General features: G+C 39.4%; 1 protein-coding gene across 2 annotated transcripts in view; it reads right to left on the reverse strand.

Annotated features, from left to right (window-relative positions):
- Positions 1-23,295, reverse strand: part of SMARCAD1 (SNF2 related chromatin remodeling ATPase with DExD box 1) — a 94,747-nt gene that overhangs the window by 64,815 nt on the left and 6,637 nt on the right. For both annotated transcript variants that reach the window (XM_075544015.1, XM_075544014.1), the window contains exon 3: positions 6,158-6,332. In XM_075544015.1, coding sequence (XP_075400130.1) covers positions 6,158-6,332 — 175 coding nt within the window. The remainder of the gene's footprint in view (positions 1-6,157; positions 6,333-23,295) is intronic.

The following is a 23,295-nucleotide window of genomic DNA, read 5'->3' on the forward strand; positions in this document are numbered from 1 at the left end:
AGACATCCTCCCAGAGGGCAGTCACCAGACTATATGGCAGGCCTCACTCCCTGCTACTGGGGACAATAAACTATTCTGCCTCAAGGCCTGCGACCAAGTGTTCTCACCCTACCAATAATGATCTCTATCAGTTGAGTCAGGGAACAGGCCAAACTGACTCTGTGACATCCAAAGTTAAGTTATCCGCCCATCTTATCACATGTATACCCACAATCCCTCCTCTTACTGTTGCATGTTGTCCCTAGACCACCCCCTCTCATTACTGTATTACCTATGGCACAACCCCTCCCTGTGATGTATGTACTCACCTGTAATTAGGGTGCTTGCACGTCCCCGGAGAATATAAAAAGCCTGGGCTAACATTAAAGATCACTCTCTCTCTCTCTCCCTCCACGTGGACCATCAGCGGGGCTGAGGTGAGCATGTACCATGAATCATGTCTGACTCCATTTATTTCAATACTTCTCTTATATCTCTCATGCTCTCTATAACTTTACTATGATCTTTACTTATTATCGCTGTACAATTGCGCCTACTGGACCCGTAATGATGTTAAGGGCTGGCTTCCCCTGACAACTAAGGGACCCTAAAACAACCAGGTAAAAGACTGGATTCTTAGTCTCAAATACTTTCCCACAGATTGCTTAATTTCGACAGAGGGAAATCTGGAAAAATATAGTCCCCTAAAGTTATTATTCCTCAAAAAATATCTGGAATAGAAAATAAAGAAACTTCACTCCAAAATACATAGCATAGTTTGGCAAACATATCTCCCTGCAAAATGTAAACTTCCTTAGTGAAGAAAGCAATATGTTAATCTACATATTTAGGAATATACTTGGTATTTATAAACCAGTACTTTGAATAGCACTGCTGTAAGGACATTCATGGATTCATTGGCAAAATCAAAATATGCATGGTACATTAGATAAAACTTCTATACTAATATGGCACTTCTTAAATTTAAAATAAGTGTCAGTTATATGAGAATGAAGTCCTTGTTTTTAAGAGTCCAATGGTAAAATATTAGCGGGAAAGAGCTTAACAAATATTATTTATAAAGTAGGTAATAAAACAAATGTAGGGAAATATTAGCAAAAGGTGAATCTATTTGAAAGGGCTAAGCAAGTTGATTACATAATTCTTGCCAATTTTCTGTAAAATTTATGTCTTTTAAAGCTAAAAATTTAATCAATTTCTTCAGAAATCAACCATGCAGGAACTTTGCTATTTTTCACTCCAGAGTCAAGTGCAGAGTAAAGCATTTGAATGAAGGCTTAAGCGCCTCCTAGAAAACTCATTTTAGGAAGTCTTTGTCCCCTCTTAGGCAGTAACTGGTTGTTTTCTCTCTCACTCCTTAAGAGTGTCTAGAAGGTAGCACAGTCTTTTGGTGTTCTTCTACAGGTTTCTTTTCATCTCGTCGATCCTAAAAGTTGGCTAAAATATTCCTAGCCTAAGCCTTTCAACCAAGACACTTCTCTCTTCTCTAGCTACACTAGTGGTCCATGGTGACTTCATCCAATCATGGCTTTAAATTTGGTTTTATGATCTGAGAACACATATATTTATATATACAACCTAGATTTTTCCACAGAAATCCATAAATCCAATGGACTTCAAATCCAAGACATAAATCTTATGTCTTCATGAAGGCATAAGATATCTAAGCGTATTCACAATACAACACACTGAAAACTGAACTGCTGATCTTCCTATAAGCAATGCTCCACTATTCAGACCTAAAGCAGTTCCCCCTATCTCAGTAAATGGTAATTCCATTCTTCCAGCTTCTCAAGTCAAAACTTTGGAGTTATCCTTGACTCGCTTCCCAGACATCTCGTCTCAAATCCATCAATAATTCTACTGTATCCTCAAAGTAAATTCAAAACCTAACAGCTTCCACAGGTATTAGGCTAGTCTAAGTCTTCATTATTTCTCATCTGTGATATTCCTGCATTCTTATTGCCCCACAGGCCAACCTTTTATATATGTTAAATCAGTTTTACTCTTCTGCTCAAAATGTCTCCATTTCCACCTGATTCAGAATAAAAGGTAAATAGTCTATGGTCCAAAATAATTAAGATCCTAATCCACATGTCCCCCTGCCCTATTTAACCTTAAGTCCTTTAATCACCATCACTTGTAACCGTATTTAAAAAAAAATATCCTGCGAAGACAAAATGGGTGCATAGCAAATGTGGTGAAGAAAGCTGAGGGTGCCCGGCTATCAAAATATATAGCGTCTGGTATCTTAATGACTTGAAGACAAACAAGCAGCCATCTAGCTGAGAAGCAACAAAGTCCACATGGAAGAAACACACCACCCTATATGATCATGAGGTGTCGGTGGAATCAGGTATCAGGCTTCAAAGACACAGAACAAAAAACTTATCAATGTGAATGAGGAGGAGTGCTGAGTGGAGAACCAACGCCCATCTGTAGACAATTGGACATCCCGTTACAGAAAGTCACAAGAAAGAGACAAACCAGTCAGGCTGCAGTATAGTACTGATGAAACATACAACTTTCCTCGAGTTCTTTAATGCTTTCTCCCCCCAACTATCATGATCCGAACTCTAACTTACAAATATGGCTAGACCAGAGTATGTACATGGGTACAGATAAGAGCTGGAAACACAGGGACTCCAGGGCAGATATACCTCTTAGGAACAATAACATGAGTAGCAATCCAGAAGGGTAAGGGTAAGGTAGGGGGAGAAAGGGGAAACCGATCACAATAGTCTACATATAACTCCCTCCCTGGGGGATGGACAACAGAAAAGTGGACAAAGGGAGACATCGGTCAGTGTAAGACATGAAAAATAATAATTTATAAATTATCAAGGGCTTGTGAGGGAGGGGGAAATTGAGGAGCTAATATCAAGAGCTCAAAAAGAAAGGAAATGTTTTGAAAATGATGATGGCAACAATGTCCAAATGTTCTTGACACAATGGATGGATGGATATATTGTGAAAAGAGCTGTATGAGCCCTCAGTCAAAAGATTTTTTAAAAAGTCATGTATGAAAGCACCCCAGGGTCACAGAGTATGTTACTCAGAATACTTAGAATGCTCTTTCCCAGGTAGCCACATGATTCACTTTCTTCCCTTCTTAGCATCGTCTTTTCAATTAGCCTCTTCAAGGGTACTCCAGTCCCAGTCAGAAGTTCTAGAAACCTTTCCTTTTGCCGATTAAACTTATCACTTACCAAACAAACTACATGTTTTGCTTATTGTTTTTTTCTACCAGAATAGTCTATAGACCCCATGGGCAGGGATTTGGGGCTGTTTTGTTCATTGCTTTAGTCTTTGTTTGTTTGTTTATAATCATTTTCTTAGGGGCTCATACAACTCACAATCCATACATACATCAATTGTGTAAAGCACATTTGTACATTCATTGCCCTCGTCATTCTCAAAACATTTGCTCTCCACTTAAGCCCCTGGCATCAGCGCTTCAGTTTTTCTCCTACCTTACCAATTCCCCCTCTCTCATGAATCCTTGATAATTTGTAATTTATTATTTTGTCATATCATGCCCTGTCTGAAGTCTCCTATCACCCACTTTTCTATTGTCTGTCCCCCAGGGAGGAGGTCACATGTAGATCTTTGTAATCGGTTCCCCCTTTTCAACCTACCCTCCCTCTACCCTCCTAGTATCACCACTCATACCACTCGTCCTGAAGGGATATCTACCCTGGATTCCCTGTGATTCTGGTTCCTATCTACACCAGTATACATCCTCTGGTCTAGTGCAAGGTAGAATTGGGATCATGATAGTGAGGGGGGTGCGGAGGGAGGAAGCACTTAGGAACTAGAGGAAAGTTGTATTTTTCATCATTGCTACATTGCACCCAGACTGGTTCGTCTCCTCCCGAGACACTTCTGTAAGGAGATGTCCAAGATGTCCAGCGGCCTACAAATGGGCTTTGGGTCTACACTCCGCATTCCCCACCTCATTCACTGATAAAATTTTTTGTTCTGATGATAACTGATACCTGATCCATTCAATACCTTGTGATCACACAGGCTTGTGTGCTTCTTCCATGTGGGTTTTGTTGCTTCTGAGCTATATGGCCACTTATTTACCTTCAAGTCTTTAAGATCTTAGATGCGATATCTTTTGATAGCTGGGCACCATCAGCTTTCTTCGCCACATTTACTTATGCACCCATTTGTCTTCAGGGATCATATCATGGAGATGAGCACACAATATGGTATGATTTTTGTTCTTTGATGCCTGATAATTGATCCCTTCGGCACCAAATACAGGGATACAGATGGTAGACAACTAAAAAGGAGGTGGGGAAAGGAAAATATATATATATATATATATAAAGTGGGTAGTGGGGCACAGGGCACTAACCCACCCAAGGGGTGGTTATTGTTTATATCTCCACAGGGAAAGAGGGACCAGACTTCAACCCAGTACTCCAAGATGTGAATGCAACATGCCAGCATGGAGTAGGGAACCAATGGAGAGGTCTGGGGGGGGCCGGCCCCAATCCCAACTACTAGATCAACACCTGCTCCTCCCCCCAGAAGAATTTATTTAAAAGCACAGCATTGAACCTGCAGCTTTGGGAAAGGGACATATCTGATCAGAGTACATGGGAGCAGGTAAAGGGGAAGGAGAGAGTAGAGCACATCCTGGTCAACCAGGCTGTAAGCACAACGTTCCCAATTACAGCATCCAGTCCACAGAGAGGACCAAATGGCCGGCCCCACTGAGACATGACACCCCTCACTGACCCATAGCCCTAGAGGGGACAACATCGGAGACGCAGTGTGGGAACTGCACCTGATCTGATCCCGCCAGACAGAGGCAAAACACTAAAGGTGTGCAACAGAACAGCAAGGGAAGGGAGTGGCGAGGTCCCCAGGGAATGCTGAAGGTGGACTTTGGGGCCAGTGCATGGTAACCCAACAGACTAGACTGGAAAACACTACTAAAGGCCAACAGACAACCCTTGAACTAACTATAAGCTTTTCTTTCTTGTGTTCTTTGGTGGGCTTTTTTGGTCATTGGTTTGTTGTATAGTGTTCCTTGATTTTGCTCTGTCTTGCTTTTGTGCATGTTATCTCTACAGGTCTGTCTAAATAAGACAGGCTGGATGAACAATCTGGAGGAGACAACAATGGGACCGACAGTTCTGGAGGGACATGGGAGAGGGGGAGGTGGGGGGAAAGGTAGTGGTGTTAACAAACCCAGAGACAAGGGAACAATAAGTGATTCAAATAGGTGGTGAAGAGGCCTGGTAGGGCATGATCAAAGGTAATGTAACCAAGAGGAATTGCTGAAACCCAGGTGGGGATTGAGCATAATAATGGGACAGGAGGAAAGTCAAAGGAAATAGAGGAAAGAGTTGGGAGGCAAAGGGCATTTATAGAGCTCTGGATAAAGGCATGTACATATGCAAATAGATTTATATATGAGGATGGGGAAATAGATCTATGTGCATATATTTATAGGTTTACTATTAAGGTAGCAGAAGACATTGAGGCTCCACTCAAGTACTCCCTCAATGCAAGAATACTTTCTTCTATTAAATTGACATTCTATGATGCTCACCTTCCCAACACAACCACTGAAGACAAAGTGAGTAAATAAGCAAATGTAGTGAAGAAAGCTGATGGTGCCCGGCTATCAAAAGATATAGCATCTGGGCTCTTAAAGACTTGAAGGTAAACAAGCGGCCATCTAGCTCAGAAGCAACAAAGCCCACATGGAAGAAGTACACCAGCCTGTGCGATCACCAGGTGCCGAAGGGATCCGTTATCATTGCTATAGTCTTAATCATAACACAGTGTCTGGCTCATTGAACATACTCAATATAAAATAATCTGACACAATAACTGAAAACCTAACAGAGAAGTTATAAATCATCATAGGTAGCTGTTAAAATAATTTATCAATTGCGTTTTAAAAAATAAGATCTCTAAATCTCACTAAACTTTTTATTGAAAATCACAATCATCCAGAAAACAAAATCACATTTTGTTTCTCTAGGTCTTTAAGTTGTCAATACGAAATACCCGACAGTAAAAAAAAAAATTTCACCAAAATACTTTACACTAATTTCTTCCTGAAAAATTCCCTATGTATGCTAACAAAATGAATAGAATGAATCTGGGAACTTCAGATTCCAGGGCTTACACAATAATCACTGTATCTTTGCTGAATGTCTTCTCTTGAACTGGACTGGAGCAATTTGGGGCAACATCTTCATTGTCAGAAGATAAATCAATATACTGTATTCCTCTTTGATTTGTGAAATATGACACACTCGATTTTCTTTCATTTTCTGGAGTCTCTGGAACACTAGAATCTTCTGCAAAAGAAAAAAGGTAAAGTACTTTGAGTAATTCAAGAATACAACCAATGAATTTGATTTTGATGACTGCAATCATTGCTTAAAAAAAATAATACTAATTTTATTTACTGGATTTTTTTACCCCCTACACCCAGAGCTATAGCACTTTATAAAGAGAAAAGTTAATCAGCTGTGGTATAATTTTTCAGTTCAGAGACTGTGCACTAACGAGACCTCAGGGGTAAAGCGCAAAGTAGGCAGGTGGGTGTCTTGACATTCTGCTCCTTCTCTCTTTGTGCTTCTATTTCTTGTACTCGATTCTCATAGAAGAGAACACGGGCTCGGGAGTCCAATCGTATCTCTAGCTAATTTAATCTCCCCAAAGACAAATTTCCACTCTTGTAAAATAAAGACATAACAAAGGGACTAATACTCTCCCTCCTCTGTAAGTTTACACATAGCAGTGATGTTTCAAATACCACCAGGGTCATGCAAGGTAAAGGTTTTGAAGGGGCTTCTAACCTCAAACAGATTAGGAAGAAGAGGCAGTAGTCACTGAAAGACATCACTAGGTGAGCACTCTCAGATATAGTGCCAGAAAACAAGCCCTGTAGCTTGGAATGTAATCAAAGTACAACTGGGAAAGTGCTGCTTCCTCAAAGTAGTAATATCGTATGTACTCAAGTATTAGCCAAGTTTTTCAACATATTTTTTGAAATGCAATTTTGGGGGTAAAATTAGGTGCCTTGGCTGATATTCGGGTCGGCTTATACTCGAGTATATACGGTAACAGTGGAGCTGTTGATTCAACTTTGAATCATAGTGACCTATGTATGACAGAGCAAAACACTACTCAGTCCTTCATAATCCTTACAATTGTGGTCATATCCCAGGGATATCTCCAAGCTCCTGCTTGTACGTATTTGAAAACTCGAGCAGATCTTTATGAGTATAGCACACTTCTTCTTGGGTAATCATCTCAACCTCACCTTTAGGAGCTTCTGAGACTTAAGTATGGGCTTCTTAAATTGGCTCTCCAGCCTGATTAGTCTTAACACTAGTGATGCTACTTCAACATCCCAAAGCACGGATAAGTCTGCAACTCTTCCTAATCCATGGTGTGAAATAGCAACGATAATACCTAAAGAGCACCACCAATGTGCTGGTTAAAGGAGAGGCTCTGGGTGATCATGTTTGACATTTTCCAGGAGTTTTGAAAGGATGGCAAGTATAGGGAAGCTGGTTGGTTGGTTCTTCTTACAATGTAAAGTGTGATTAAGGAGATGATCTCAGAGCCTCAAAAGGCTGGACACTGGTCCGATGATTAAAGAGCGAGTCATTTATCTCTCCGCCCGTCAATTAATTCCACTTGTGTTTATTGGCCAAGCTGGCACAATAAACTATCTCACATACCTTTCCTGATTTTAAAGTGAAATATGATACACTTGATTTTCTTTCATTTTCTGGAGTCTTTGGACACCCTGAAGTGTTCTGGAATTCCTAATCTTTTCAATGTTGTTGATAATGTGTTATGATTCACACAATTGCATGCTTTTGCAAAATCAATTAAATATAATTGTGGTCTTCTCTGGTTTCAGCCACAACCCATCTGATGTCAGCAGTGGTATTTCCTTGCTTCACATCCTCATCTAACGAGTCTCACTTCAGTTATTGGCAGCCCCTTGTTAATGTACCACTACAGCCATTTCAAAAAATTACTTTCAATGAGGAGCTGATGCCAGGGGCTTAATTGGAGAGCAAATGTTTTAAGAATAATAAGGGCAACAAATGTATAAATGTGCTTTACACAATTGATGTATATATGGATTGTGATAAGAGGTGTATAAGCCCCCAATAAAATGATTAAAAGCAAACACACACACACAAAATTATTTTCAGCAAATTCTTACTTGTAGGTGATATTAAACATAAAGTTCGATAGTTTCAACAATCTGTTGAGTCACCTTTCTTTGGAATGGTACAAATACAGATCTCTACTTATTGGCTAGCCAGAGAGCTGACTTCCAACTTTTTGGCATAGATGAGTGCTTTCAGTGCCTCATCGGCTTATTGAAAACTTCAATTGATGCTACGTCACTTGCTGCACTCTTGTTTTTCACAAATACCTTCAGTGAAAATTACCCATCTTCCTTCAATACCATTGGTTTATGATCAAATACTACCTCTCGAAAAGGTTCAATGTCAACTAATTCTTTTTGGCACAGTGATTGCATACAACTTCCATCTTCTTTTGATGCTTCATGCATTGCTCACTACTTTGCCCATAGGTTCCATCAATATTGCTGCTCAAGTCTTTAATTTTCTCCTTAGTTCTTTCAGCGTAAGATATGCTAAGCATATTCTCACTTTTACTGCATTTTAACTCCAGGTTACAAAGGTACATTACCCTAAACTATGTCTTCTTGAGCTTCCCTTGAATTTTTTTCTGTTCAGCCCTTTTATTTCACCATTTCTTCTATTTGCCTTAAATGGTCTATGTTCTTAATCTTTCTTTTCATTATTCTTCATCTTCGCTGTCTTCATATACAATGCTCTTGTCATCCCACAGTTCTTCAGGTCTTCTGTGATTAGTGTTCAATATGTCAAATCTATTCTTGAGATATATTCTAAATTCAGGAGGGACTTGCTTAATTTTCAGCCTGACCTCCCACACAAGCAATTTAAGGTCTATTCCATGGTCAGCCCCTTCCACTGGAGAAGTCCATGTCTACAGCCATCAATTGTGTTGTTGAAAATAGAAAGCACTTGAGTTAAAGAAGTTATTGGTATTCCAAAATTTTATCATGAAACCTCTAGCTTCATTACTATCATCAAAGCCTATTTCCCAACTATTGTTCCTTCATGTTTCCAACTTTTAAATGCCAATCACCAATAATTATCTATGCATTGTGATAGAATGATCAACTTCTGACTGAACACAATGATAAAATTATTCAATCAATAGCTTTGTGCAAATTTGAATTAATCATTATTAACTGGGTTTCTTTCTGGTATATAGATATTATCCTGTCATAGACTACATTGTACTTTAAGACAGATTTTGAAAAGTTCTTTTACATGATGAATACAACAGCATTCCCCTGGAGTGCATCAATTTTGGCACAGTAAACTGTGATCATCTGATACAAATGGACAATACCAGTTCATTTCTGCTCAATAATGCAGAATATCACTAGACTATTGAGTTTTGTGTCCCATTTCATTTTTGATACCTTCCAGTTTTCCTAAATTCATACGTCCCACTACATTCCATGTTTGGAATATTAACAGATATTTTCAAATATTTCTTCTCAAATATTTTTCCCCGCCAGCAAATGAAGGGCCTTGAAGTTTTATTCCATCTTTGTCATGATGGCTGACTCCACTTTGAAAAGTTCTTCTTCAAGCTGATGGTGCCCGGCTATCAAACGAGATAGTGTCTGGGGTCTTAAAGGCTTGAAGATAAACAAGCGGCCATCTAGCTCAGAAGCAACAAAGCCCACATGGAAGAACACACCAGCCTGTGTGATCACGTGGTCCCGAAGGGATCAGTTATCAGGCATCAAAGAACAAAAAATCATATCATTGGCTGCACACCTCCATGATACGATCGCCGAAGACAAACGGGTGCATAAGCAAATGTGGAGAAGAAAGCTGATGGTGCCCGGCTATCAAAAGAGATAGTGTCTGGGGTCCTAAAGGCTTAAAGGTGAACAAGCGGCCATCTAGCTCAGAAGCAATAAAGCCCACATGGAAGCACACCAGCCTGTGTGATCACGAGGTGCCAAAGGGACCAGGTATAAGGCATCATGCAAAAAAAAAATTATATATATATATATATATATATATACACACACACACACACACACACACACACCCCCCATAGTGAATGAAGGGGGAAGTGCAGAGTAGAGACCCAAAGCCCATTTGTCGGCCACTGGAGATCCCTCACAGAGGGGTTTAGGAAAGGAGATGGGTCAATCAGGGTACGATGTAGTACCAACGAAGAACACAGCTGTCCCCCAGATCCTGGATGCTTCCTCCCCCCAACTACCATGATCCGAATTCTACCTTGCAGGACTGGATAGGGCAGAGATTGTACACTGGTGCATATGGGAGCTGGAGGCACAGGGAATCCAGGGTGGATGATACCTTCAGGACCAGGGGTGTGAGGGGCGATACTGGGAGAGTGGAGGGTGAGTGGGTTGGAAAGGGGGAACCGATTGCAAGGATCTACATGTGACCTCCTCCCTGGGAGATGGATGGCAGAGAAGGGGTGGAAGGGAGACTCCAGATAGGGCAAGATATGACAAAATAACAATCTATAAATTAGCAAGGGCTCATGGGGAAGGGGGAGCAGGGAGGGAGGGGGGAAAAAAGAGGACCTGATGCAAAGGGCTTAAGTGGAGAGCAAATGCTTTGAGAATGATTGGGGCAGGGAATGTATGGATGTGCTTTATACAATTGATGTATGTATATGTATGGATTGTGGTAAGAGTTGTATGAGCCCCTAATAAAATGTAAAAAAAAAACAACCCAAAAAAAGAAAAGCTCTTCTTCAGTAATATTTTACGTGCCTGCCAACCTGAGAGGTTCATCTTCCAGTGCTAAAGCTATCAATGTCACACAGCTATCAGTAAGGTTTTCAGTAGTAATGACGAATGAAATGGACAGAGAAAAACTTGGGGACTATTAACTTGTTGAAGAGACACATGACTTAAAATGGGAAGACACGGGTGCAAAATCCATTAAGAATCAGAACAAGGACTATACAATATCTGAATCTCTTAAAAAAAATCAGAAGTTGTTAAAAATGAAATGGATCACATAAAGATCAATATCCTAGGCATTACCCTCCAAACCTCATTTTCATCCTAATAACTCATACTCACACTGACCCTACATAAAGTTTCTGAGAATGTAAATCTTTATGGGTGCAGATAGCCTCATCTTTCTTGGCCAGAGCAGCTGGTGGGATTGACCTGCTGACCTTGTAGTTAGCAGTGCAATGCTTATCATACAGAACCACAAGGACTGCTGATAACTGTCCTTAGTGAGCTTAAAGGGACTGGTAATAGCCACATTGAGTCAGACAATCATGTGATCTACACTGTTGGGAATAATAAATTCAAGAGGAACAGTGTCACATTCAAGAACAAAAAAGAACATTTCTTGAAGTTCTTTTTAAAATTTATTTAAATATAATGCAGCATACACAGGGAAACCCAATTAATGTAACTATTTGTCAAATTTACCCATTAACTATTAAAGTCAGTGGTGAAGAAACTGAAGAATTCTACCAACGTCTTAAGTCTGAAATTGATCATGCATGCAGTCAGGATGCATTGATAATTAGAGATTAGGATAAGATGCAAAAGTTGTAAACAAATAGAAAAGAATAATAGTTAGACATACATGTCTTTTATGATAGAAGCAAGTCTGGGGTTGTTATGGTAGAATTTTGCAAGATTAATGAGTTATTCATTGCAAATAACTGTTTTCAACAACATACTTAGTGACTATACAAGTGGACTTTGTTAGGAAAAATACTCAAAAATTAAATTGATTCTGTTTATGGGAAACAACAGCAGAAAAGCTCGATATCACCAGCCTAAAGGTGGCCAGGGGATGACCAGCCTATCAATTGCTATATTCAAGTTCTAAGTTGAAGCTGAATAAAATGAAACAAGAATAAAAACAAGTCCAAATGAGTCTAATATGATGATGAATACAGCCCCCCTCCATTTACAAAACAACATCAAGAACAAAACATAGTGAGGAAGCCAAAATGGTTATCAGAAGAGACTCTGAAACCTGCTCTTAAACGCTGAGTACCTATTGCAAGTGGAAGAAATGATGAAACAAAAAAGATCTAAAGAGACATTTCCAAGGGCAGTTCATGATTACCAAGTAAAACATTACAGTGAAAGGTACAGTGAGACCTGGAGTATAGTCTTCCTTTTGGCTTTTTAATTTTAACTTCAGGTCTTTGTACATTTCACTATATTGCTTGATTTGGTTGTCTTGAGTGACCCTTGGAAATTTTCTGTTCAGCTCCTGTGTTTTATTGACTACTGAAAGACATTTAACTGTGTAGACCATAACAAACTATGAATATTACTGCGACGAATGGGAATTTCAGAACACTTTATTGTCCTTATGGGAACTCTATCCCCAAACTAAGATGTGGTCATTCAAACAAAACAATGGGGATACTACGTAATTTAAAAGCAATCTGTATGCTGAGTAAATAATCTAAGAAGCTGGATTATATGAAGACAAAGATGCATCTGGACTGGAGAAAGACTTATTAGCAACCTGAGATATGCAGATAACCTTGCTTTGCTCAAAGCAATAAGAACTTGAGGTACTTGCTGATAAAAATCAAGGACTGCAGCCTTCAATGTGAATTACAACTCAATGTAAAGAAAACAAAAATCCTCACAATTGGACCAAAAGACAACATCATTATGAATGGAGAGAAGATGTAGCTTGTTCAGGATTTCATTTTAATTGGATACACAAAGGAAGCAGCAGTCAAGAAATCAAATGATGTATTGTACCAGGCAAATCTGCTGCACATGACCTCTTTAAAGTGTTGAAAAGCAAGGAGGTCACTTTGAGCACTATGTTATCTCTGACCCAAGGCATGGAATTTTTGATTGCCTCATATGCAGTGTGAAAGCTGGACTATGAGTAAGAAAGACTGGAGAAAAATTGATACATTTGTGTTGTGGTGTTGGTGAAGAATATCCAAAGTACTATGAACTGCCAAAAGAACAAAAACAGTTATGTCTCAGGAGTACAACTAGAATGTTCCATAGAAGCTAGATGGCAAGGCTTCATTTCATGCAGTTTGGACACGTTATCAGGAGGGACCAGTCCCTGGAGAAAGACATCATGCTTAGTAGAGGGTCAGTGAAAAGGAGGACCATCCTCAAAGAGATAGAAAGACACACTGTCCCCAAAGGTGGGCTCAATGTAAGAACAATGTAAGGACGGCACAGAACCAAGGTAGTGTGTTTCATTCTGGGTTGCAGCAGCACAAGGTTGCTAGGAGTTGGAACTGACTCAATGTGACCTAACTATACAGCAAATGTAGTTCAACAACTGGCATATAGCCCAAGCATCTAATCAACATTGGCTAGTACGCAAGCAACTGGCATCATCTGTCTCTCCAAAACTGCTGAGTACAGTATTATATACAATGTCTCCTCCTTCTCACACCAGTGGGTCAGTGCTAAAATTACTCTTCCAATAAAAACTCCAAGGCCCTCAGTGACTAAGGGCGATACAGGGGACAGCACCGGAGACACAGTGTGGGAATTGCACCTGACCTGATCCCACCACACCGAGGCAAATCACTGGGGGAGTGCAGCGGAACAGCAAGGGAATGGAGTGGCAAGGTCCCCAGGGAATGCTGAAAGTGGACTTTGGGGCCAGGGCGTGGTGCCCCAACAGACTGGACTGGAAAACGCTCCTAAGGGCCAGCAAACGATCCCTGAACTAACTACAAGTTTTTCTCTTGTGAAAAACAAAACAAACTCCAAGGTAGAAATGATTACATTAAAAGCACTCATATTACAGTTAAATCGCTAGTGCCATCATCTAGTATTATACTTTAAAAAGCAATGGTCAGAATAAATCTCTACTTCAAAGATGTCAAGTCAAAAGAAAAACAACAATAAACACCACTACTATTACCTACTTCCAAGATTATTATCAAGTCTTCAAGTGAAGCACATATATTTAATCCTAATAACTCCTGGAGCACATAAAATATATATATACATCTAAAAATCCATGCTAAAACTCTTAACCTTCCCTTAATTGTGACAAACCTATAGCAATCATTATCAGGATTTTAAGAGCTATCTTTATAAATTAGCATTAATCAATCTATATGAGTTTCCTTTAGAGAACACAAAGACATGGGCATGTCTTTACTCCCTACAGTGAAATCTCAATTATAAAATTGAAAAGCAGGGGGAGGGAGGGAAAAAAGAGCTGATACCAAGGGCTCAAATAGAAAGTAAATGTCTAGAAAATAATGATGGCAACATATGTACAAATATGGTTGATACAATTGATATATGGATTGTTATGAGAGCTGTAAGAGCCCCAAAAGTGATCTTTAAAAACAAAAAAATTGAAAGGCAATTTCCACATTTTTCCAAAAGAATAATTTTAGCATTGTCCATTGTGGTGCCCTAAGTGAAATACTGCCCTGGAACAAATCAAAGCTATGTTACCACACTTCTATTTGAGCCCTTGGTATCAGCTCTTTTGCCCTCCCTCCCCCTGCTTTTCACCAACTGGGCAGATTTACACTGCTCCTGTGGGTTATCTGAGACTGTGCGCCTGCACGGGAGCAGAAAGCTTCATCTTCCTCCACTGGAGAGCTGGTGGGGTGCAAACTGCTAACACTGCGGTTAGGAGGCCAATACATAATCCACTAACCTGTCAGGGCTCCTAGCAGCCAGCAAAATGAAGACAACTCTAAATTCTGTTAATTATAAGAGCTAATAAAATTCTAGTAAGATTAGCATTTCACTCTTATGAAAAGCTCTATTTTAATTGATAGCTAGACTCTAATTTCAGTTTCTGCAGTTAATCTATTATAGTATCTTGCTTTAAATGTAAGTTTATAAAGAAAATCAATCTTCAAACCCATACACAGTTTGAGTAAGGATTATTATTATTTTTTTTTTTTTGAGTAAGGATTATTTTAATGATCTCAGTAGAGATGTTTTCCTTTGGTGTTCAATGAAAACGTTATAGGTGGTAGTTCTGAAAGGTTACTACAATGTGGAATCTGAAACCTTATGACACTTTGTTTCATTAAAGTTTCTTGATCTATGTTTCACTTTAGTGGGCCTTTCACTTACACGTTATTTTATAACATCACTTGCTCACTGAGTGATGTTGTTCTTGCAAGCTTGACACCAAGAGGTGAGGACATTGTTATGACACATAGTTTGTTGTGTTATCAGAGAATAATAAAAATACTATAGGGAAATACCTTGTCCTTTTGAATGAAAACACACAAAAAAGGCTATCTGCCATATATTAAGGATGGAAGATAATGAGAACCTATACTATTAGTATATGCAAGAGCACACTTCAGGGAGTATTCCAAATGAAAGTTTTCATTAGTGGTATACACAAAAGAAGATAATCTTATGCCCCAAGTTTTTCCAATCTCTTGTACATATTATCATCCCTACGGTTTCAAACTCCAAAATTACTGCCACTGAATCAATTCTGACGCATGAGAATCCTACAGGATGGAGTAAGTGTCTGTCCTGGGGCTTCTAGGGCTGGTCAGTCTTCCAACAGGAACGGACAGCCTCATCTTTCTCTAGCAGAGTAGCTGGTGGTTTCAAACTGCTGATCTTACAGTTAGCAGCCCAAGATATAACCCACTACACTGCCACCACTTTGCAAAACAACAAGAAAGTATTTCAGCCCACTAATGAGTGGTCCAGGATCAAGACAACTAGAAAACAACAAGTCCCTACTGGAAAATATGAGCTCACCCAGAAATTTTTGTTGTTAGCTGCTGTAAAGTTGACTCCCAACTCAGTGTGCCCAAGCACAACAGACTGAATCATGATGGTCCATAGTGGTTTTCACTGCTAGTTTTCAGATGTAGATCTCGAGGCCTTACCTCCACTAGTGGGTCTTACACTGAAAACGCCACTGAAAGATGTTACCATCACAGTAACATGTAAGCCACCACGGACAGATGCACAGTGGCTGTGGTTGACGTATACTGACTGACAATCGAACCAGGGCGCCCTCCATGGAAGCAGGCAATTTTACTGCTGAACCATCACTGCCTTCCTTGTAGGAAAAGACCAAATCAATTTCATGATTTAGAAATTACAGCAATCTCCCAAAGTGGAATGAAATCAGAAAGAAAAATAAATCTCTTGTACCTATCCTGTGCTTTGCTATCCGGTTCAATTCTCTAACATGGAAACTCGTTTTTAAGGCAGTTCCTTTGAATTACTTCATATATTTGCCCTTGTAGAAGGTTGATTAATAAGACAATAGATTGTAGAATGTCATGCCATTCATATTTAACAAGGCAAAAATGCTAATCCTGTAATGCTTTTAAAAATGGAATTTATATCTATAATAAAAACATATCTCCACTACCTATAAATAACAATTAAATGAATAAGCACTGAAGGAAATATAATGCAAATCAATCACCACCAACAAATAAGAGACTTTTTTTGGTAAGCAACGTGCTAAAAAAAAAGTTGGATCAATAGCTGTTTCTATAAGGTCACAGAGTAGAATTACCCCTATCCATAAGGTTTTTGAGGCTGTAATCTTTATGGGATGTGCCCTGGTGGCATAGTGGGCTATGCCTCGGGCTATGTGGAAGGTCAGTAGTTCAACCCGCTAGCCACTCCACAACAGAAACAGAAGGCTTTCTACTCGCACAAAGAATTGCAGTCTCAGAAATCCACAGTGGTACCTCTACCTACCTCATGAGGTCGCCACGAGTCAACATCGAATCGTCACTGGCAGTGAGTTTGGATTTTGGTAATGTTTATTGGAATACATGGTCAGTCTTATCACTGAATGGGTTTAAACTACAGACCTTTTGATTAGTAGCTGTGCAACAGTAGGGGTCTTCAATGTAAAAATTCCTTTACCTTTTAATTCTATGAGCTAATTTAAAGCTTTCTTATAGAGTAGCGGTTCTCAACCTGTGGGTCTTGGGGTCACCCAATTCATAACAGTAGCAAAATTACAGTTATGAAGTAGCAACAAAATAATTTTATGGTTGGGGTCACGACAATACCAGGAATTGTATTGAAGCGTCACGGCATTAGGATGGTTGAGACCACTGTTTTAGAGCAATGCTTTGGTAAAAAAATTTTGACTGGGACTCACTGTAAGAGATATGGCTAAATTATGACTATAAACACAAAGACACAAAACTAAAAGTTTCAAAAGCCAATTTTAGTTCTTCCATGAGTGATATTAAGGAGTTCTGGAAGTCTTGTGAGATAAGGGGTTGGAATACTGCCAGGTCAATGATTCAAACCCACTAGATATTCTATGGGAGAAATATGGGACAGTCTGTTTATTAATTTGTTTTTGTTTAGTCTAATGAGTGAAACTTGAAATTTCCTCCTTAGTCCACATGGGGTGGGGATGGTGTCAGGATCCCAAAAATGGACTTTGTGACATAGTACGTGATTAATGTAGACAATAAAACTCATTTATTAACTTGACATATAATTAAATCTAAATGTAGAGTGTATCTTCTGTCTTCTTTTCAATATGACTGAAACATTTACAGAAATCAATGATTTACTTTAAGAAAATTTCAATAAATTTCCCAAAGAAACATTAGAGACCATATTCTCTGGTCATAAAACAATGAAACACATAAGCAAAATCTCAGTCATTTGGAAATTAACCAAAGAAAAAAACAGATACCACTTCTATACACCATTCAGGTCAATAAAGAAGAGAGTCAACATAAATACTTTAATCAACATTATGGATATAGACTATCCATGTCCAGACTACTATAAGAATGTAATAAATTAACATGAAATTAAAGAATCAGAATAGCCTAAAGATGCAAATATAAGAAGACTTCAAGAAATTTACAGAATTCCATTATCTCTAATTCCATTTTTCTACACTTTCTGAAGCCCTTTTAAATATATGAGATTTTAAACAACAATAATACAATTCCACTGCAAGAAGTAGTTTTAAATAAACGGTTCTAGGATGATTAGTAACTAAGAAGTAGGGAGAAAAGAGAATCACTGTTTCTTATACCAAAATAAATTCCAGATAGCATTTTAAGTTACAAAAAAATTTTAAAAGCCAGAGATCCACTAGAACAGTAGTTCTCAACCTGTGGGTCGCAACCCCTTTAGGGGTCAAACGGCCCTTTCACAGCGGTAGCCAGATTCATAACAGTAGCAAAATTATTATAGTTATGAAGTAGAAACAAAAATAATTTTATGGTTGGGGGGTCACCACAACACGAGGCACTGTCGCAGCATTAGGAAGGTTGAGAACCACTGCACTAGAAGAAAACGGGAGTGAGTAGGAATCCTGGGTAACCAAAGATTAATCTCTGACACCAACCAAAAGGCTGGTGATTCAAACCCTCCCAGAAGCACCTTGGACGCCAAGTGTGGTAATATGCTTTTACAAGGTTACACTATAACCCTTACAGTCTTGACAACCTTACAAAGCAGTCTACTCTCACTGTCTTCATAGGATTGCCACGAATCAGAATTGAATTAGAAGCAGCAGCAAGAAATGCATGTCTAATCTGGACCCAAACTACTCCAAAAGTCTTAAAGGATGAATAGGTTGATCACACCAATGTGTCAAATTCATTTACTTTTAAAGGCAGACAGGAAATTAAAAACAAAACAAAATTTCTAAAATAGCATTCAGAAAAAAAAGAAACAAAGACAAAATAACTCTACGTAGCTAATACTAGGACCATATATTTAACCTTAAAAATAAAAAAATAACTTTAAGACTCTGAGCTCAATTACAAGTATCACAAAGATTAATATTTTGACCAGGATATGAAAAACAAGACATTATAAACACGTTCCACAGTGTGATATAAACAGGAAAACTTTTAATGGAGACTAATTTGACAATCAATAAAATATTACTTCAGTACTCTTCAATCTATTGACAGGAAAATATTCCACACAGATGGTAATGACAACATTCTTTTGGTAACAAAAAACTGAAGCAAAGCCTCACAACACTAATAAAGACACCTACGTCACTTTAGTCACTTTAAAAATTGAGGTACACATATGGTCAGGCAATACCCCAAAGAAATAAGAAACAGATCATGAAGAGATGGATGTTCTCCCATGGTCATTGCAGTACAGTTCATAATAGCAAGAAGTTGCAAATAACACAAATTGCCATCAGTAGAGGATAGAAAACAACAACTCTGGTACTCAAAATGGAATATTATGCATCTCTATAAAAGACTGATGAAACACCTCGTGACAGGGAGGGTGATTCTGGAGACCATTATGGTGAGTGTAGTCAAACACAGAGGGACAAATAATGTATGACGAAAGCAATCTCACACTTTCAGGTCATGTCATCCACTAACCTACTAACCTACTCTGCCAAGCAACATGGTAGAGACTGTCTGGTGCCCATGAAGTATACACTACCCCCAAATAAGTCTCTCATAAAAACTACTTTGACAGGAGAATCCTCACTACACCCAGGATCAGATTTTCAAGATGGGGGGAAAGGAAGATGACCATTAGGTTGCTGCCATAAAAATGTTCTAAACCAACAGACAATCCTGCTGCGGGAAACAAGGCAATACTGATGGGAAAATCAAGTCAAGAAGGGCAAAGGGGTGCATATCTTGGAGAAGACAGGAACATTTCATTTATGGGGGGAGTATTTTATTATTTAAATGGGAGCTCTTATAAATACTGTCACAATCCATATTTCAATTAGATCAAACTTAATTGTACAAATGCTACTATCATCAGTTTCAATACATTTTCTTTCTTCTTGAATTCTCTGATATCAGCTCTCCTTTATCCCTTCCCTTGGCTATACTACTCCCCACCAGGAACCCTTATTATATATTATTGTTTGCCATATCTAGCACCAGCCAATGTATCTATTCACCTGCAATTCTGTTATTCATTCCCTTAAATGGGGTTATACAGTCACCATTGCTTTTAACTCTCTTCCCCCCCCCCCTTCCGTACCCTCAGGGAATCATTACTCCCATTACTGTTTCTGAAAGGTTATCTACTTTGGTTTTCATGCATCCAGCACTCTTATTATACACATGAACATATTCAGGTCTAACAAGGTTAATGAGGTGTAACAAAGACCATAATAGTAAGAGGAGGAAATTTTAAAAAAAAAAGAAGAGGAGAAGTTTTGTGTCTCATCAGTGCAATACAGCTCCCTGTATTTGTCATCCCTTCCATGTGGCCATTCTGTGAAGGACTGTCCAATTATCTTACAGGCGGGTTTTGCGTCTCCACTTTGTCCACAGTCCTTCAGTCAATTTGATTGCTTCCTTTTGAGCTTTTGATAACTATTCCCATTGACACTTCATGATCACACAAGCTGGTGTGCTTCTTTCATGTGGGCTTTGTTGCTTCCTGCTAGATGGCTTCTTGTTTAATTTCATGCCTTAAAGACACCAGACGCTATGCCTTTTTAATACCCAGACACCATCAGCTTTCTTCACCACATTTGCTTATGCACCCATTTTGTCTTCAGTGATCATGTCAGGAAGGTGAGTGTCATGAATCATTCTTACCCTGAGGTAAAATTTAAGTAGAAGCCCAAAGACCATCTGCTTCCTTATTAAATTTACATAAATACCTGCATAGAGAGTCTATCTTTATATATTTACATATCTATATTTATACCTATATATGTATACTTTCTTCTTCTTTCCTCCTGCCCCACTATCATGTTTACCCATCGTCATTCATCTATCAGTGTTCCTCTCGGATATACTTCAATTGATGTAACATACCAGAAGTGCTGCACGCTTCTCACTGTCAACTTTAAAACCCTTGCTATTCCTCTATCCCTGTCCTTGATGGCTCACACCACACACACACACACACACACACACACACACACACACACACACACACCCCGCCTCCTCCCTACCATCTCTCCCCCTCCCCTCCAACTATTAGTCCTGTCAGTGTTTCCTTGGGATTGCTTATCCTGCCTCTTATATAGACAGACACCAAAAGAGAAAAAGAGAGGCAAAAAAGGGGGAAAGACCATAGTATAGACCATAGTCTAACTGATCTCCTGACCCAGAGTAGCTGGGTATCTCTATTCAATAGCAAGCAGAACCAATCCCCTTTTCTTTCAGGGTTCCGTGTCCCGGGACCTGCACACCTAAAAGCACTTACTACCTTTTTAGTCCACAGCATTCGTGACCAAAAGGCGCTCCTCCTACAAGTCCTCATTGATTGTTCTTCCTGCAGTCAGGGATGGAGCAGCTGAGTGCCCCCACGCCCCACTCCATTCCACCTTTAGACTTTCAGTGTGGCCCCCTTGTGCGTGACGTCCAGCCAGTTCAGATGAGGTGCCAAGCGCTGCCCACAGAGTCAGAAGGGTACAACTGGGATTCCTCAGGGACTTCCTGGCTTTGTTCCCATTGCTTGTCTGTTGCACACCCTTATGGTGAGGGTGGGGAGTCCAACAATAATCCCCCAAATTAAACAAAGAAAACAAAAGACTCCCTCCACACTATACAATGAGTTGTTACCATTTACTTTGTACAAAACACTTGCTATACTGAAAACTATAACTAAACATAGAAGGTTAAAAGGCAGAGATGAAAAATAGAGAGTGCTTCAAAAAGTTCACATAAAAACAGAATTGATGATAGCAGAAATTTTCCACCAATTTTTTGAAGCCCCACACACATTTAAAATGTAGTACTGAGATAGTTAAGGTTTACTGTGCCAACCTCGCTGACAAACACATGTGGGATTAACTGAAGGGTGTAGAGACAAATGGCTCGGTGAGGCTCACCTTTCTAGTTCTTTGGTCTCTTGCTTTCTGGTGGTCGGACCTGCTCTAGCACCCAGGGCTACATCAGGGTAGGTCCATGTGGCTTCCCTCCTGAGATGTCTTGCAGGAAGTGAGTGAGCCTTGCCAGCTAAGGCAGCAGCACACTGGTCAGACCATCAGGGAGCAAGAGCCAGAGAAAAAGAAGGGGAGGCTCACCCAGCCATTTATCTCTCTGCCCTTCAATTAATTCCACTTACTCACAATTCTACTAAAATTGCCTTTTAAAAATTCAGCCAAACCTTTAAACACCAAACCCAATGCCATGAAGTTGATTTCAACTCAGGGCCATTATTAACCTGTGACTTCCCAGGGTCTCCGGAAAGTCCTCTTCCAATTTGACTTTTCTACAGCATTTGATACTGCTTATCATTTACCAAATTAGAAACGCGCATTTCTCTTTGGCTTATAGGATACTATCACTTTCTATTTTTCTTCTAATCTTCTAACTCTTATTTTTAAAAATAGTTTAATTGGCATATAATTTACCTATCATGAAATTAAACAGTTCAATTATATTAAGAGATTTGCAATCATCACCATAGTCAATTTTAGAACATGTCTTATAGTCACTGCTCTTTCCCCCAACCCCCCCGGTGCCATGCTCCTAGATAATTATTAATGCAGTTATTGTCTATTTAGATTCACCTACCCTGAATTTCAAATACAAAACATAACAAAAATTGAACATTGACTAAATAAACGAGAAAACCTGAATCACAAATAAAAGTTGAAAATAACAAAACCTAGAACAAACGCAAAATGGGTCCAAAGGGCAATCGAATGATACGGTGTCACACTGTAACCTACCTACATCTGCCACAACCACCTTTAGCAAGTTCTCTGTATGATCGCGGGTCTATTCAGATCCCTGGACTCTGGCTAGAGAGCTCTCACTGGAGACTTAATCCACATGGGGACCCTGCAAACGACTGTTAGTCTTGTCCCTTCCTTTGCTCATCACCTGAAAGGGACGAACAAATGTGCATGTTTCTCACTGTACACTCAGGATATTTTTTTCTTTCTAACTAATATTATGACTCCTACACTGACTTCTCAGACACCGACCATTCTCTGAGCTATAAACTCTAATGTTCATATAAACCTTTTACTGAAGGACTGGTAATTAAAAAACGTGACCTGTGTTCTTTAGTGTCTTCCTACTCTTCAGGACCATAATTCAACTGGTGCTGGCTAGAGAACACTGACAGCACCATGAAGAGCAGAAATAACAAACACGTTTGTCGAGATTTCAACCAACATACTTTGGACATGCTGTCAGGAGCTACCAGTCCCTGGATAAGGGAGTGTTTCATAAAGGGGCAGCAAAATCAGAGGAAGGCCCTCAGCAGGAATGACATACTAGCTGCTA

Source organism: Tenrec ecaudatus, chromosome 3 (assembly GCF_050624435.1).
Source record: "Tenrec ecaudatus isolate mTenEca1 chromosome 3, mTenEca1.hap1, whole genome shotgun sequence".
Taxonomy (NCBI): Eukaryota; Metazoa; Chordata; class Mammalia; order Afrosoricida; family Tenrecidae; genus Tenrec; species Tenrec ecaudatus.